Source organism: Saccostrea cucullata, unplaced genomic scaffold (genome assembly GCF_032062105.1).
Source record: "Saccostrea cucullata isolate Sc308-1 unplaced genomic scaffold, CSIRO_AGI_Scuc_v1 ctg2214, whole genome shotgun sequence".
Classification (NCBI taxonomy): Eukaryota; Metazoa; Mollusca; class Bivalvia; order Ostreida; family Ostreidae; genus Saccostrea; species Saccostrea cuccullata.
The window spans coordinates 52850-72577 of record NW_026936799.1 but is presented as its reverse complement, the minus strand read 5'-3'; the positions used below and the strand labels follow the sequence as shown (position 1 = coordinate 72577).

The 19728-nt window shown below is 33.7% G+C and overlaps 2 protein-coding genes across 2 annotated transcripts; one reads left to right on the top strand and one right to left on the bottom strand.

The window, feature by feature from the left end:
• Window positions 1-1074: 1074 nt before the first annotated feature.
• Window positions 1075-2055, top strand: LOC134246626 (uncharacterized; the record flags this gene model as incomplete). Its single annotated transcript, XM_062729004.1, has 1 exon — window positions 1075-2055. A coding segment is annotated over one exon (981 nt), but the record flags the coding sequence as incomplete, so codon positions are not given.
• A 5135-nt stretch (window positions 2056-7190) lies between these two features.
• LOC134246625 (uncharacterized) lies at window positions 7191-19439 on the bottom strand. The gene is made up of 4 exons (XM_062729003.1): window positions 19322-19439; window positions 15524-15901; window positions 9988-10359; window positions 7191-7910 (listed from the first exon to the last, which is right to left on the bottom strand). The coding sequence occupies exons 1-4, from the start codon at window positions 19437-19439 to the stop codon at window positions 7528-7530; spliced, it is 1251 nt and encodes a 416-aa protein (XP_062584987.1). The 3' UTR covers window positions 7191-7527.
• Window positions 19440-19728: the final 289 nt, after the last annotated feature.

Sequence of the window (19728 nt, the reverse complement as noted above, 5' to 3'; positions counted from 1 at the left end):
ATCTACAAATGTAAGATATGCCCCCACATCCAAGGGAATAGGACATTTTTAGAATATTATAAATTAAAAATGCTATTTTGATTATTTTTATTTTTTTTTTAACAAACATGAATGAGTTTGTTTTTTTTTTTCTATACAAATAATAATTGAACCGGGGAACTGCTAAACAGAGTTTGATAGAGACCTTCAGGGTACGCTAGAAAAGTTGTGTTATTTAATATAATTAGACTATTTATATATATTGATTAAACAGTTTTATAAAACAATATTGCAATATTTATTCTCAAATATTTGAGGATATTTAGCTATATTTTGACAAGAAAGCATTCGTGATTCAATGCATTGAAAGTTATTAACATCGTGATCTCGATTACTTTTATGTTTCAGGCTTATCGTCAATTAAAATTTATTCATCAAGTATGGAATTAATTGTATTAATTACGTAAAATGTACTATTTTTCACATTTACAATAAAACAATATTAGATCGGGACCGGGATCAAACGAAAAACAGAAACCTGAAATTAAAAACAAAACTTCTAAAGTAAGGAAGACATACTCATTTAATTCTTAAAGAATATTTTTCTTATGTTAAACTAATGTAGAACATTAAATTGCATTTAATATTGAAAATTTACAAGCGTTCTCTAAAGAACTTTATGGTACAGTACTAGTGTACTCTGTTCAGCACATGTAGGACATTGAATCATACCTTAAAAAATTTTAACCTACATTGTACGCAAACATATTTGATGGCAAGTTGTACGACAGGCTTTTTGATCGCTAAAAAATTGTTTGTATAAAAATATTTTCTTTTAACAATTCATTTTTTTTTTTATAAACGATCTAAATCCCGGTGCATATATTAGATTTATTACTCTGACAGTAAGATGCATATGTTCCGGGGAATTTTGCACAATAATACTTTGGGAAATAATACTGAACTTGTATGCACATTTACTTATTGATTTCATAAAATGATGGGTAAAAGTTTAGTTACATTCATAAACAACTTTCTACAAATAAACTTTTCTTGTTATCATGTTATTATTTTATTTTCTTCTTCTTCAAACAGGTGGCAGCTAAGGTAGTTTCCGTTGCCGGGAGAGACATAGACACTACGCCGATCAGAAGACCAAGATCAGAAGACACAACGCCTGTCACCAACAACACAACCAACACCAACGTGATCGCACCTGATGCTCAACGGTCTACAACACCAGCAACCCCATCATTAACATCACCAACCATCACCCCAGGCAGAAACACTTCAGCAGCACCATCCCCACCAGTATTTGCAGGCCATCCATGCACGCCGCAAGACACCACCGACAACACGGGCTTCTTTAGAACCATAACAACCCAGCTAAAAGGCCTTCAAACGACGGTAAACACCATCAGCCAGGATTTGCGCCTTGCAAACACCAAACTTGACGCTGCCAATCGGCGAATTCTACGACTAGAGACAATTGCCAAGGGCCTCAGCGTAGCCAGACCCGAACAACCAGCTGCTCCAGAGATTGCCAGTGAAGAAACGGAAAACCTTCAAAGCCGGATTCCGGAAGACCTTCGGATTGCGGACAATATCCTGGCCAGTCTTCACCAAGAAGCCAACAACCCTGGCCATTTTGCTTGCCTTCTGTTGAAGAAATTGTTTGAGGAATTGTTCGCGACGGGATCCAAGGTAAACTTCAACTGGTATGGTGGAGGATCCAAGGGGAAAAGGGATTTGGACATCAGAAAGAAGAAGGTAATCCAGACTTACGTCGAGCATTATCACCCGGAAGTAAAGGATCCAGCGGTCTGGAGGGATCGGGTTGTTGCAAGGATCAATGAGTGCCTCCGACGCCCAAAGAAACCGAGCAAAGTAAATAACCTGGCTACGGACGATTGTGTGCCTACTCAAGAAGATGCAGTCCAGCGACCACAACAATCCGGAGTCGATGTTCAGGAAGACCAACCCAGACAACTAGTTCTCGAACCCCTCGCAGAAATTCAAGATGAGCAACAGAGACCACACGGACCCCTCACTGCTCTTCTATACGCAGACATTTAGTTAATTACATGTTTTGACAAACAATTGTGTCTCGTTTGAGAAAATCTGAATGGAAAACGGATTAGCGTATTTGATTGACAAGATTGCCACACATGACGTTGAACATGTCAACGTTGTATAAATGTAAAAAAAAAAAATGACATCGGATTATTCAAAAATGTATTTATGGTGTTTGATTTTGTTACCATATATCACTTCTTTCAGTAGTTTCCCTAGGAACATGTATGACATTTTAATTTTGCTGATCTGTTTTTACGTCTCGAGATATGTACATGTACAATATTATTCTGGCTTTAAATGTCTTGTAAATATCTTTGAATATTGAAATATTAGTGATTCAAAATGATAAAATAAATTTGGCATTTGTAGTTTGTAGTGTTTTATATCTTATTAGTTATTGGGGGCTGAATATGCATAAAATTAATTTTAAGATTATAAATGTGGATTACATGAGCATGAGCGAAAGACAAAATCAAATAATTTAAGGACACAGGGCATTTTGAAACAGTTTAATTCCTATTTATTCAAGGAAGGTATGCAGTAATTATGACAACATAAACGGAAAGAAGTATATATAGTGAAGAATAGCTATCTCAAAATGTACGTGTGATGCGTAGGAAAATCCATGTTTAGAAATAAGGTGGGATAATTTATTCGTCAACGTTAAAAATTCAGTTATGCCTTAGACTTTTCTAAAGAAAGGTGAAACAAAAAGAATACCAGGGGGTGTATGTTTTTGTTTATTTTCCGTTTTGATAATTCTAGCTTTTTCAAAAAACATCCAGAATGTTTTATAAAGTTGAATATCTTGAGAAATAATTATTTAAGTGCAAGAAATATTAACTCTTGCGAAAGTGAAAAAGCAAGGTAAATATGTTTTTGTGTAAACGTCTAAACTACAGTAGCTTGCTTTATAAAGGTTACTCATAAGGAATGAATTACCAAAAAGAAGCCAACTTTTTTTTATTTTTATATTCTACATTTTCCTTATATGACAAACAGTTGGGGACAACCAGTCCCCCCCCCCCCCCACACTCCCCGGTAGCTACGTGCCAGCATTTAATTTTTCGTCATTTAATATGAAGTAATATAGGAACATATTTTAACATTTTATTTACATATATGTGTATGAAAATTGGTATAATGACCGTGTCTGACATGCAGTACTATGCAGGGCCATATTGATGTAGTGATTCCGGACAAGATTAATACATGCAACTCGTAATTAAAAAAAACCGGATATGATGCAATAAATGCATTCAAACACTAATATTAAAAAAAAATTAATAAATCATGGCTTTATAGTCATCAAACGTGAATAGCACAAACGTCTACTCCAAACAAAGTAGTTGGGATTTCGTATTTTACACATATGCACTTTTATTCCAAAAGGTACAAATGTCATAAACGAACGATCAGAAACAATGATATAGTTGATATAATGAATTATTACGCACACAGTGATATAAAAGTCATTCACTCAAATAGAACAAGAAATCTATTTTGAAGTTGTGTTTGAAGGTGAACAATTTTGGAAAGTCCTTTTTATTATGATTTCTGTTTTCTCTTTTTTTTTATTACACCCGTTTACATGTATTTTTAAATAAAGATCTGATAAAAAGTTGCAGCGAATACTTGCCCAAAGAGAGCGTTAGATACGATGATAGCTTATATTAATAATTGGAATTTTTACACAGCAATCATTTCTGTTATTTAAAAACGAACAAATGTAGAAGTAGTAAAATACGGCATACGGCACATTAATTTTTACCAGAATTAAAATTTACAATTAATGAATTGTTCCGTTACTGGGTCGTAAGATGCATCGTCTACAGAAATAATTCCTGTTTACAATTTACAGATTCATAATTATGTTCCCCAAACGAAGTTGGGGAACATATTGTTTTTACTCTGTTTCTTATTATTATTATTATTTTTCCTGGGAAAATTTTGTCCACGAGTGATCTTGTAAACTACACATCCGACTAAGGTAAAATGTTTTTAGGGTCAGTAGACATGTTATGTAGATTTGCCGAACGAAGGTCATTTTGCGCGCACGTGCTTGCAAGAGCGCGCACGTGCAACACGTGAAATGACCAATATAATGGATATTGCTGTAACTTTTCTTTTTTTTGATGAATTTTTTTGAAACTCAAAATGTAAGAATGCATTAGTAGTATAGACAAGATGGCATGGTCAAAATAGCAAGATCTCACGCGCATGCACGTGCGCTTCGCTCTGATTGGTTGAAATTAAAGTCTCAATATCTTTCTTGTTTCTTTTCATAATCTTTTGAAATTTTGAACATAGTCCTACATTATGAAGATCTACAGGATGATATATAAAAATTATCATGAAAGCATGCGCATGTGCGCGTGCTGCAATCTGATTAGCTGAAACTTTAAATGGCTATATCTCCTTTGTTTTTCGACGAAATGCTTTGAAATTTAAAACATAGTCATGCATTAGGATATCCTAAAATATGATATAGGAAAATTTTCATGAAATCACGCACATGCACGTGTGCTGCAATCTGATTGGTTGAAACTTTAAATGGCTATATCTACTTTGTTTTTTGACGAAATGTTTGGAATTTTTAAATATAGTCATTCATTAAGATATCCTTCAATACGATAAAGATAAAAATTCATAAATTCACGCGCATACGTGTGTGCTGCAATCTGATCGGCTGAAACTTCAAATGGCTATAACTCCCTTGTTTTTCAACCAAACAAGATGGGATTTAGAACATTGATAAATATAAGGGACTTCTACAAGAATGTGTTGTCATCATGCATGTGCTTGCACGTATGTGCACGTGAAATGAGTAAAATTAAAAATACACTCGAATGAGTGTATTTTTTAATACTTTTGGATTAAATGATTTGATATCAAGTATATTAAAATAATTTTATATAGATAGTGTAGACAAGAATATGGTTCTTAAGCACATGCAATGCTTAAATATAAATATATTTTGTATTCTTTTGGGAAGACCTTGATTAAGTCTTAATTCCATAAAGTATTTCTTGTTTAATAGAGATTACAGGGAATATGGCACCAAAAGGGAGTTGGGGAGCGTTTGGGGAACATCTGTAACGGTCCCCGTTACAATTAGCACTAGTTTCTATCAAGTTTGATAGATAATCAACCAATTCGATCAACTTTGAACTTTAAAATAAAACTTAAATGTATCGGAATTAGAAAATGTTTCCCCAGGTTGATTACGTGCGGAATTACGCGGTAAATATATTTTCTTCTCCTTTCTTTTTGTTTTTAATAAATCATTTCTATTCGTTTGGAATGTTTAATTTTGATTATTCATAATCTACACATTTAACGAATTTTACGGACGATAATTCGACAAAATCGGCATTTCCAAAAACCCTTTCTTATGGTTTTATTACATCTTCTAAATACTAGTAAATGAATTAAAAACACGATAAATCGGCGCGATTAACGAACAAGTCCCGAAGGCACACGACGTTCCACCGAGGAACCACACGGTGTTCCACCGTGGACATTTGCGTATTTTCAATATACACACCCGAAGTCCCGAAGGCACACGGTGTGCCACCGAGGAACCACACGGTGTGCCACCGTGGACATTGGGTATTTGCAATATACACACACCGTGGAACACCGTGTACACGGTGGAACACGGTGTATTTTCCACCGTGTATTTTCCACCGTGGGGTGGCAAAAACTCGTGAGCTGTACTGTAGGTCACACATGTCTCGGTTACCCCATTCCATTTAACACCAAAGACTTAATTTGTTTGTTTACCTGCGTATGGAAGGCAGGCGATTTGAGTTTTCTCTGCATTAAAAATACGAGTGTACCCCCAACATTTTGAAGACTGAGCTCATATCTTTTAAAGAAATTAATGTTTTCTTATAATTTTATTTGGGTGGATAAAGTGTGTTCTTTGCAGATGAATTACTAAATCTTATAATGTATACTTGAAAAGAATTCGAGTTATTTAATATGATATCGTTTTCTTACACCCGGAGCAATCTGCAACGTCAAAAAATACAAATGACAACGGTTTCAATTTTTGGTGAATAATTCAATTACCAGAATCAAATCCTTTAACTAATCAAAACGATTATAAATATGAATGTGAAATATTTTATTAACTATGATATGATTACACATAAGAATATGTGAACAAAGTATATGCATGTACAGGTATGAAATTATGATAATTTAAAAATCCTTTAGTTCTACGGGCTTTTCTGTCTTCTCTGATAGAGTTTCACAGTGGCACTCTTGCCCAATTCTTAGGCCTGTCGTTTTTTAGTTTAGTTTAAGTTGCGGCCCGATGTAAACAATCGTTGAAAACTGTTATGCATATGAATATCAACAGAAAATAAATATTATCAATATACCAAACCCTGCTCGAAAGACAGTTTTGTTGACTCTTATACAAAAAAGTAAAGAAAGTTCGAAACCTTTTTTTTTCAAAGCACTGGTGCCCAACTTTCCTAGCTTAAGTGCACTTGTCCTTTATAAAATTTATATGATAAATCAAACTGTATTTACTTGTTCTATTTCATTATGATAAAATTTAAGAAAAGAAATATGATTAATATTAAATGCATACACTGTGTTTACTTTATGCACAAATATAATGTAAACAAGTGAAAAAATTACAACCTATTACATAAACAATGGAACATATTAATCATAATTTAAATTTGCATAAGAAATATATTTTATTAACTAAAATTAAGAAATTTAGGCTAGTTTGCTTGAGGGGGAGTTGTCCTGATTCCATTGATATGAACCTTGAAAAGGGGTCATTTGCGGCTGAAATTCAAGTTAAAAGGTTTTTCAAAAATATCTTCATAAAGTAGTTACAAATATTAAAAAAATCAAAACTTTTTACATTATGACGCTATCTCAAATAGTTTAAGGTAGGATTCTTCTCTGATTTCTGAGTAGATGAAATATTCAAAGCATATTTGCTAATGACTTGTATATCTAGATGTAAGAGATTTAAAAGACCATATCTTTCTTTTTTCATCATGATTTTACAACTTTAAATAGAAATGGTAAACTGCGTTTGAAAACTACCAGGGACTATATTATTTGCGGAATGGTGGCGTATGTAAATATCTTATTTTCTGCCTCTCAAAAAGTATCATGGATTAATAAATTCAGTTATTATTTTTACACTTTCAAAGACTTGAAAAACTTTTACATTTAAGTTGAATAAATAATAAGGGACTAAAGTTTAAAAATATATCAAATAGCTATGACTTTTTTTCGAACAAACTAGAACTATGTTAGCTTTTAAAAGCTTCCAATCTACTTAAAGATTTGAGCCTCTGATATTAAACGGTCAAATTTAATCCGACTGATACCATCACTTAGTAATATTGTCTTCTTGATTCTATGAAAATTTCATTAATTTTTAAAAACAAAAAATATGAGAAGAATCCTACCTAAAAAGAAAAAAGAATGATATCACATTTGAAAGAGAAGTATGCCAAAAAATAGCGACTCATAACCATCAACTGTCCCATCTTTAATTTTTATAAAAATACTATCGTTTGAATACAAATGAAGGACAGCTACAGCAGAAGTGTCATCATATACAGTGCGACGTCCGTCCGACCTTGTTTCGAATATTTCCACTCCGTTGACTGTGAGTGCAGTACGTACAACTTCACTTTTAGCATCCGTATTATACAAAAACAAATATAATCCTTCACGATCGGCAGTGAATATTCCCGTGCTTGTTGAGTAGCCATGGTGATACGTACCATGAGGACTATCATAAACAACTGGTGTTGTGGAAGATGGACTGTTTATATGAGCTGAAAAACCTGGATATGTTGATTGTGACACTGTAAAGAAAAATTAAAAATAAAACTAGATAAGATCTCGTTGCGAGCAACGAGTAGGTCTTTCGTCCGATTTTTCGATAAGATGAGTTATGATTTTGACAATGTTGTTTTTTGTTAAAACATTATGATATCAAGACTTCAATCATTTTATTTAATTCTCTGATTTATATAACATTATAAAAAGCTATAGATGAAAGTTTTTTGGCCCTTCTGGGCCCCTAACATAAAGGGAAAGACCATTTATCTTTATATCAAATAATACATCCCAAGATTCGAAAGATTGTTTGCTTCAACAACTTTCAATATATTTTGTTCAATATTGCTTATCGAAATATTTTTTACAGTTGTATAAATTAAGAATCAAAGATTTAGGATTTTGGCCCCTTATGTCCCTTAATTACGTAACATATTATCATAATTTTACAAGATATTGTTGCAGATTGGTAAAATAACCATTTTTGCTTCAGTAATTTATAACAAAACATTGATAATGAAAGAGTGATAGATAAAAGTCTTTTGGCCCCTCAAGGTCCCTTGTTTGAGGGTTCATTCCCCTTTTGCTTCATAACAAATGATAAGTCTCATATTTTGAAAGATTTTATGTTCACCAACTATTTAGAAACTCTTTTCGTGTTTGAGCTATGTAGAATAGAAATATATAGGGACCAGCCCTTCAAGTTCTAAATTGAGCTGTTTAGCAAACATTGAATTGTTGTATATTGTTTATAATACGATTCTGCTTTAGAGGTATAAAGAATCAAAGAATTTGCGTAACATTGATAATAATTTTACTTTATATCGTTGCAGATTGTTATGGATAGATGAACATTTTGCTTCAGTAATTTATGACAAAATATTGTTCATTAAAGAGATATCGATAAAAGACTCTTGGCCCTTCTAGAACCCTATTTTGAGGGATCAGCCCCTTTTCTTGATATTACATAAAAGCTCTTAGCATTCTGCACAAGTTTTATTCAATATATTTTAACAAATTATAAACAGGTCAGAAGATATGAAACAAAAGGTGCCAAATTTTGTGAGATGTTTCTGAGAATTTTTTTTCAGGCCCTACCGAGCTCCGGCGTCTTTTGCGCTAGAAAGATTTGGACACCAATTTGCAACTCAGCAAACCTTCCTTTACTCTCACTCAAAATCTTGACTCAATATCTGAAGTCATTTAGGAGGAGTTTCACAGAAAAGCCGACCCTCTGAAAATCAGAAAATCGTCCATATCTCATGACCGGCTGTGAAATCATCAGAAAAAAATTCTATCAAGATCAATTGAAAATCTTTTACACCTGAAATTTGATATAAATCGGACCAGCCGTTTCTTAGAAATTCCGTGCACAAAATTGGTTGGAAGAATAATAATAGGAAAAAAGAAACCGAACGAAAACAATAAGGTCTTCCGTTAGAAACGAAAGACCCTAAAACATTTTTACAAAGTCTTACAGTAAATCATAACTAATTGCTTAACTTCTGAGCACTGTAATCTGTAGGAAGTATTAGTTATTTAAGCATCGCCTTTTTTCTGTCGTTCTTTAAAAATATTACTTCACAATGTCAGCACCAACAGTAAAAAGATTAATGATGAACGATGATGATACTTACGTAAAGCAAACATAATAATTTACATGTAAAATGATTGAACTTATGGTCCTGTCTTCATTTTCACGGATTTGAAAAACATCTTTTCTTAAACTCCCAGCTTGTATTTTAACAATTAAAAGAAACAGAATCGCGAGATGGTAAAAAATCAGTTACTAACAGGTACTAGTTATTGTAACTGTTTCTCTATTTTTTCCAGAAAGTCAGATAAAATCTTTGACTTTGGATATACATGTAATAGTGACACATATTGTTCAATTATCTTGAGATACAATTTAAACAGTTCGGCGTTTAGATATATGAGTTGGTTCTGACGCAGTACGATTTTCAAAAATAATTTTATAAAATTTCTCAAATGATACAAAATGTTATAATTCCCTTCCGGGAAAAAATATTAATTAACTTATGTCAGGAAAGGAAAAATACAGATCATACAATCAGGTTTATGTAAAAATCTATAAGTAGTTACCGTTTGTGTCATCCACCAGCAGCCATCCTGCAAACATGGACGTAGTCGTCAACCTCTGGGCCTCTATATACACAGAGTCACCAGTATTCATCCAGGCAAATGTCATGTAACTGCCACTGTCATAATACCCACTAGTCGAATCTACCCAAACTTCTGGCTGAGAATAACCGTTACTGACGATAAACTTGCAAGCGAATTCGTAACTTCCATAAATAAGTCCGGACATCATAAAAATGTAAAGACCAGAACGAGGCGCCACAAACTTCCCGGTAGACGTGGAGTAAGCATCATCTGTGTCTAGGGTTTCGTTGTTAAAGATTATGGGAGAACCAGTTATATCACGGGAAAGTGAAGCATAAAATGCTGTGCTATCTGAAAATAACAGTTAAAAAATTGATGTAATTCATCATAGTTTCTTTTTTTGAAATGAAAGAAATAATCAATATAAGACGGAATCTAAAACGAGTAGACAGGAATCTGTAATGTTGTATACATTTTACGTGGTATGTTTGCTCCTATTACATTTAAGAACAGTTCAATCGAATGTATTTGTGCAAAGTTAATACTGAGATAATTGGTCTGCAAATTGATAGTGTGAAATATCATTGTACGATGATTTATACATGATCATATTTACAGACATCACATACAGATTAAAATTGAACAGTTCCAGAAAAATCCAAACCCTAATTTTATAAATTATCACAAGTTTCCAATTATCGTTGATTTCTTTAAAATACTAGACTAACCAGACAGTGATTCCTTATATTTCCATTTCATTGTGAAACAAAATTGATAATTTAGATTTTAAAAATATAGAGGCTCTCATGTCAGTTTCAATAGTCCTCGCCATCTGACGTCAAACACAAAGACAGCTGCACGATGTTTACAGGCATATTTAGCATCCTTAGCGTCAGACACAAAGACAGACGGGCAAGAAATTTACATGAGTATTAGGCCTTCTTATCTCCTGACTAATCGATTTGCCTAATTAACATATCGGTAGAATTTTCAAGAATTCATTGTCACTTACTTTCAAAGAATAATCCCAGAAAAAAAAACTAGATGTACTGTAAGCAATAAGCTCACTAAATGATATTCCCCGCCTCCCATAATGTCAATGTTTTGCTTTTGTTTTACGGTAATGTGTAAAGAGGAATAACTCGTCTTATCAAATGTTATCCAGAAGCTTCTACAGGTGACGTCATAGGATATATATATAGAATATAATGGCAATGTCCATATTTTGCTATGGGAAACCTAAAATTTCTGTCGATTAAAAAAATAAAATGGGAAGTGTACAATGGCAATATATAACTAGTGCTAATTGTAACGGGGACCGTTACAGATGTTCCCCAAACGCTCCCCAACTCACTTTTGGTGCCATATTCCCTGTAAGCTTCATTAAATAAGACAAACTCTATGCATTTGAGACTTTAACAACGTTTACCCAGAAGTGTACCAAGTTCATTCAAGTTTTAGCATTGCACGCGTGCGCATGTGAATGCATGTGCGTAATGGCCATATCATCTTGTCTACACAATCAATATATTTTAAAATACTAAATATTAAAGTATTTAATCCAAAAGTATTAGAAAATACGCTTAATCAAGTGTATTTTTGATTTTACTCATTTGAAGTGCACGCACGTGCATACATGAGCATGATGACCATACCTTCTTGTAGAAGTCCATTATATCTATCTATGTTCCAAATCCCATCCTGTTTGGTTGAAAACCAAGGGAGTTATAGCTATCTAAAGTTTAAGCCAATCAGATTGCAGCGCACGTGTATGCACGTGTTTTCATGATAATTGCTATGTATCATGTTGTAGGATTTCCTAATGCATGGCAGTGTTCAAAATTCCAAAGGATTTCGTGAAAAAAACAAGTAAGATATTGAGACTTTAGTTTCAGCCAATCAGAGCAAAGCGCACGTGCATGCTCGTGAGATCTTGCTATTTTGACCATGTCATGTTGTCTGTGCTACTAATATATCCTTATGTTATGAGTTTCAAAGCATTTCATCAAAAATGTAAAAAGTTACGCCTATATCAATTAAATCGGTCATTTCACGTGTTGCACGTGCGCGCTCTTGCAAGCACGTGCGCGCAAAATGACCTTCGTTCCGCAAATCTACATAACATGCCTACTGACCCTAAAAAGGTTTTACCTAAGTCGGATGTGTAGTTTACAAGATCACTCCCGGACAAAAAAGTACCCAGGAAGAAGAAGAAGAAGAAAAATAATAATAATAAGAAACAGAGTAAAAACAATATGTTCCCCAACTTCGTTTGGGGAACATAATAAAGATTCTGTGAAAGTTTCATTAAATTTCACACAATAGTATAAGAGGAGTTGCCGATAAGAGATGGTTACCCCAAAGCATAACAGACAGACGGACAGATGGACAGACAGGCGTACAGACGGACGGAATTAACGATTACTATATACCCTCCCGCTTTTCAAGCGGGGTGGGGGTATAAAAAATAGTAACGGAAGTATATTTAATGATATGTTATAGGACTATTGGTACTGCATGTACAAACTAGAGGTACTGTGAGCAATGAACGCACTAAATAATACTACCCCCGCCACCCATATGAATATAATTATGGCAGTGTCAACGTTTTGCTATGGGAAATTGTCCTCTATATATTGTTTTACGATAACGTGTAAAGAGGAATAAATCGTTGTTTTTCATGTTTTCCAGAAACTACCACACCTCACGTCATAGGTAAACTGTAATGGCAGAGTATATGTTTTGCTATTGGATCCTAAAATATGTGTTGCATCAAAGAGTAAAATAGGAGATGCACGATGGCATTATACAATAAAGATTCTCTGAAAGTTTCATCAAAATTCATTTAGTGGTATAAGTGGAGTTGCGGATAAGAGATACAGCTATACAGACGGACGGACATCCTGATTACTATATGGTATCATTAACTATTAATATAGCCATGATATGTATTACATATATATATTTCATAAATTCATAATCAATGAAATATTTTAATATTGCTGAATTAATGAAAAAAAAGTCTTTGAAAAATTCAAAAAAGTATTTAGTTATAATAAACTATTGTTTATTTTTTTTATTATTTTTTTTTAAACATTTTTACAAATTGACGACTCAATACATAGTACTTATAACTTTTAAATATTTTATCAATCTAAATTTCTGACAAAGAAATTTAAATTCCTTGACAAAAACAAACACATATTTCTCATAATATTGTACAATACAATACTATAGGGTTATTGAATTCATACTGGTGAATATTGGCACAAGTTGGCTGTTCAAATACACGAGCTTGCGAGTTATTTATTATTTATTTATTATATAACTAAAACATTTCCACATAATTTATCATAATTATCAAATGAAAAAAAAAACTAAAATTAATGATTTTTTAGTATCGGTATTCAAATTAACGTCTGTCCTGTAAGCGTTCATTATTATATACCTAATGTGTATCAGCCAATTTTACTGTTCAATTTACGCTATCACGTGACGTCATGATCCGATTTTCCGGATCACCAACATGTTGTTTTCTGAATCCATATCACCACTCTCTGAAACTGATGACGTAGTACGCAGAAATATGACGTTATTTTTCTTGCGCGTTAAAAAGTCCCTTGTAATTATGCTTTGTATTATGGATAAATGTTATGCAATTGATGACTAAAGTTTTCTTTCGATATATTTTCCTAGTTATGAGGGGGTATATAATAAATTTATCATTATAACAGTAACTTGATCCGAAGAGCCGTATCACGTCTCGTTGACAGGCACGTCATATATATATGTATATATATATATATTTATATATATATATATAGAAAGCACAAAGAAAATCACTTTTACATGGATACCCACTTCCGCCCCAGCCCGGGGTTGAACTCTCGACCTACGGAATCTGTTTCCTAGCAGTGCAGGAACAGCGCGTTAGACCGCTCGGCTATCTAGGCAAGTTAAAAAACTTGCTTTCGATGCCGATGGAATTCTCACAACGCTGCCCTACACTACACGGTCATTGAGAATGGAAGTGAGATACAGTTATTTGGACATTAGTTTTTAGAAGATTGTTACCAATACATGTTGTAATGAAATTAATTTATTTATAAAGCACAATTTACAACAACTCTTGAACTAATATAACTGCCTTAAGTGAAGAAATATTAATACAGAAAGCACAAAGAAAATCACTTTTACATGGATACCCACTTCCGCCCCAGCCCGGGGTTGAACTCTCGACCTACGGAATCTGTCTCCTAGCAGTGCAGGAACAGCGCGTTAGACCGCTCGGCTATCTAGGCAAGTTAAAAAACTTGCTTTCGATGCCGATGGAATTCTCACAACGCTGCCCTACACTACACGGTCATTGAGAATAGAAGTGAGATACAGTTATTTGGACATTAGTTTTTAGAGGATTGTTACCAATACATGTTGTAATGAAATTAATTTATTTATAAAGCACAATTTACAACAACTCTTGAACTAATATAACTGCCCTAAGTGAAGAAATATTAATATAGAAAGCACAAAGAAAATCACTTTTACATGGATACCCACTTCCGCCCCAGCCCGGGGTTGAACTCTCGACCTACGGAATCTGTCTCCTAGCAGTGCAGGAACAGCGCGTTAGACCGCTCGGCTATCTAGGCAAGTTAAAAAACTTGCTTTCGATGCCGATGGAATTCTCACAACGCTGCCCTACACTACACGGTCATTGAGAATAGAAGTGAGATACAGTTATTTGGACATTAGTTTTTAGAGGATTGTTACCAATACATGTTGTAATGAAATTAATTTATTTATAAAGCACAATTTACAACAACTCTTGAACTAATATAACTGCCCTAAGTGAAGAAATATTAATATAGAAAGCACAAAGAAAATCACTTTTACATGGATACCCACTTCCGCCCCAGCCCGGGGTTGAACTCTCGACCTACGGAATCTGTCTCCTAGCAGTGCAGGAACAGCATTGCATCATTCCGATGACCCTACCAAGCGATATGATTTGCTTATTTAGGTTTTAATGGGTCTAAAATGTACTAAATATCAATGAATAATTTCATTTTTTTGTGAAAAATAAAATGAATAATTTCATTTTTTTGTGAAAAATAAACACAACTTACCTAGATGCCACGTCCTCTCGTAAATTTAGCTCTGAGAATTTGACCAGACAACTTTTTTTGTTTACAACAGGGCGTTTGATATTGAATGCTCGTTTCGGAATGTTTCGGGCATACTCGTATAGGTAATACAAACTCAGTTTTCAATAAAACGTCAAGATATTTAACGCTAAAATTCTCTAGATTTTTGGTAGTATTTTATAAAAGACTTTTTATTAGCTATATAATAAAATAACATTACTGTTGCTAGTTTCATAAACTGTATAAATATTGTATTTTTATAGGCGTATTTTATCAAAAAGAAAGAGAACACGCCACGCTTCCATTTGAAAAAAAAATTGTTTAGAGTTATTCCCCTCAACTAGTATTTAAAAGAGGTAAGAATACCAAACCTGTTTTATTGATCATCCAGCCAGAAAACATCGTATGCATCGCCTCTGCACGTCCACTCTTTACTTTGATCCAGACTTTATCATTTATTGTAAGGTGAACGACGGCAAAAGAAGTAGTTGTGTCATAGTATGATGAAGCTTGGTCAGACTTTGACGTTCCTATTTGTAATCCGTTCTTTAGAAGAACACATTCTGTCAGCTGTCCAAATGTTTCTATGCTCCAAGAAAACACATAAAAACCTGTTGTTGGTACAGTGAAAATCCCGGAGCTATTGTCGTATCCGCTTCCAATATTTGAGATCACGTGATCGAAAATGACCACCCCGGGACTGGAATTACTGTAAGCTACCGCATGGAAGGCAACATGGTCAGGTTTCACTATAAATTTCCAAATATATTTTGAAAAGAATATTGAATAGGAAAAGAGACTTAAACAAAAAGATAAAATTATGTTTAAATGAAACGCAGAGTTTAAGAAAAGACTTTGTATGCAATAATACAAATCCATAACATTTCAGACTTAAGATTAAAATATACATAGTGTTTTGTGGGATGCTGCGATTCAATCTAGAGTTGGTTGGGGAGGGCTTCCATTTATCTCAATTATACTAAATCAATATCAAAATCACACGTTTTCGCAGAAAAAAAGTAAAGGGAGGTGACAATTCCCCCTACTCAAAACTCAACCCATATTTTATGCACTGAATAATATACAAATATGGACTCAGTGTAGGTCAATATGCATTCATGATGACCCAGGATGACAGATATTGACCGAAGATACATGTAGTATATCGACCGAGGGCGCTAGCCCGAGGTCGATATACTTCATGTATCTGAGGTCAATATCTGTCCTCCTGGCTCATTATAAATGCATATTGATCGTGCATTGAGTCCATATTTATTATATGATATAAATAATAATTTTCAAATTTTTTTAGTACACTGTATATCTTCCTTATGTTTACAGAGATATTATTAACCATAAATAAGTTGAATGTAAATGTTTCAGAATTCATTGAATATCACTCAGAGGAAATTGTTTCGGTAATAAATTTTAGCCCATATCATAATAATAACGCAATATATCTATCTCCGAATAGCACAGAATACCCCCTCCCCCAGATTGAGAATCGCACTCGTTTACACTTGCAGAGGAAATGCACTCACAAAATATGAATACCTATGTCTTCTAAGATAAGATACAATCTTACATGGCATGCTTGTCTTTATTTTCTTTAGTCTCCGTAATCGCGTAAACAGCGTCAAAACTCTGCTCGCCGAGTGAGTGGAAAAGTCGAACTCAACCATGAAAGGGTATGTGCTAAGTATTCCCGAAAAATGTTGACAGATGTTTTGTATTATCAGCCTCAGAGTTTTTCACTATGTCTTTTAAATTTTTCTTACCTACAACTTACTAACTTCCATGTTTGTCTAAAGCGAAAGTGAAAACGAGGCAGATCGTGCGAGTCATTATTCGCTTTCAGCGGTCGTTATTAAAAAATAAGTACTTCGTATTGACCAATCAGATTATCGGATTTCACAAAGTTATATAATATTATTTGATATTACCCTTAATAGGAAAACATATGCCTAAAAATAAATAATCATTTATTACTCTGTCACTCAATAATAGCCAAATACATTTTCATGTAACATTTTATTCAAAATTAATTTTTATTATTCAAGTCACAATATAGAAACAGACAGCTAGCATTTAGATACCTTATATGCTGAGGAAAGGAAGTAGCTAACGGAATATAAAATGTATGAGAAAGATATGGAGATAACAAACACTATTCCATATCAAAGTCAATAAAACAATAAAAAATAGGAGAAGAGCAGACACGGACCTCCGAAACATCTAAGGTGGGATCAGGTGCCCTGGAGGACTGAGCATCCCTTGGCCTGCTGACTGGTAACGATCGGGAAATGACGGAAAATCCGTTGTCAATTCACTGTATAAATAATGGACTAACAATTAGTATGAAAACGTAAGTCAGCATTGACCCCATGATAAATTGTATTTGCTGACAAGGTTATTGTATCGACCATAGAACTTACGAAATGATGAACGACACTGCTGGTAGTCTTGTTTCATCAACTTGCTTGTCAATTTTCCTCGTTTTAGAAATTGTTCATACGTAGAGCATGCTCTTGCGTATCGAATTAATTGAGATATATACACTCCGTATGCAGGTGATGTATGTGTATTGCTGCATAAGTAAGAGAAGCTAACGATAAAAAAGTTCAAGTTATCACGTTTATCATATAGCTTGGTTTAAAATTACCGTCTTTTTCAAGTAAAATATCGAAGTATGGAACACATGTGTCAGATGTATGAAAAGGGTATTGACGGGTTAAGATTGTGCATAATGAGAGGATTATTTGATATCCATCATGGAATGAGAATAATTCAAAGTAGTTAAAATATGCTTCAAAAATACTTTGAGATATATTTTATCCTAAAACGTTTTATATAGAAGAAGCCAAATTATCCTATTTTGGGTAAATAATTAATTAATTTGTTTGTATCGTCAATTAAAAAAATAGATTGATTTTTTCCAATGATTGATTACATGCAGTCAATTAGTTTATTTAAAGTGATATATGGCGTATTTTCGATAAGTTTAGACTAACTAAAATTAGAAAGATTTTTCTATTTGTTATGTTAATTCATATAAAGATAGGACTTTCCTGTAAATTACCCAATTTAAATCAGTCCCGTTTAATAGATATCAGAGATTTAAAACAATAACCTAATTATTTCCGACTCGGATGAAAATATCAGACACAGTTTAAAGTCAATTTAACCTATATAAACGTGGGGTTATTTCAGTTTTAAATTGGTGAAAATTTCAATTTGAACGTAAATAACAAATATCATGTAAATCTACACTTAATCTCGTATTTTTATTTTTTAGCTCAGATACGCCTTATAATAGCTTTAAAAAAAAAAATAAAAATCAATCAATTTTAAAAACTACATTTCCCAAAATGCAACATTACCTCTGTTGTGTTTTTTATTTCACAAACGGTACAAAGTCACTCCAAGCATTTTATGGAGCAAAGAGATGTTAGAAAAAAAATAAATTTATATAAAATAAATTATTTTATGAAAACAATAACCAAATAGGTAATTAAAAAAATTCTCAGGTAAATAAATATGTGTACTAAATAGATAATCCCACATCTTAGGTATCTGTACAGTGCTTTAGAAGCGTGTATACTTCTTTTTGCCTCAATGAACATATACATGGCGTAATGGGGCATATACAGGGATATATAGCAAGTGTCTGTAGGAAACAGTAGCGATACAAGTGAATACTCAAGGCATACAGGGGCCTACTGTAAGTAACTGTGGTATGCTATGGATACATTCAAAGGCATATTAGGATTTACTGTATATATACATAGCAGGAATACCGTACCATGCTGTAGATTTACTGTAATACCGTATATGTCTGTTCAACATTCATTAGTCTAACTTGCACGGTTTCTTGTGGAGGGGGGTTACTACTGTTCTTGCAGTCAATGTGCTCTGTTGTTTGTTGTACAAGTTCAATAATACTCTCGCACTATGGCAGACCTTAACCCTCTGGTACACACATTTTACTAGGAACAATTATCTCACTTTTTGGCGGAATGCTCATTCTCTTAGCTGCTGTAATTCTAAATCATACAAGTGATCCTTCAATTGTCATTCTCATATCATAACCATTGACATCAGAAACCTCATTGCTAACATCTACTTTGCAGTGATATTATTTTTTTTCTTAAAAACAAGAGCCAATATACCATCTGCCTTTAAGTTATCAACCAGTGCTTCATTGTGGTATGTCAACTGGTCAATGCCAATATTGAATTCTGCCTTCTCATGAATAGGCAGATCTCGAGCAGTGCCATTGGCTGACATGACGGTTTGATTTACCTCTTGTAACCTAGGTCTCACAGATACTGACAACTTTTTGTCACCGTAGCCTAGTGGTAGAGCGATCGCTTTGAGATCGGAAGGCCGGGTTCGATGCCCTTTAGCGGTGCCGTGTCAAACATAAGATGTAAAAATAGTAAGTGTCTTTTCCTTCGCCAAGCGCTCCGCATTAGAAGAGAAAGCCACGGGTCTTTCGGATATAACCTTAAAAACTGGAATTTGAAGCCCTTCATCGGCATACGGTGACGTCTGAAAATATTCTCAAGAAGGACGT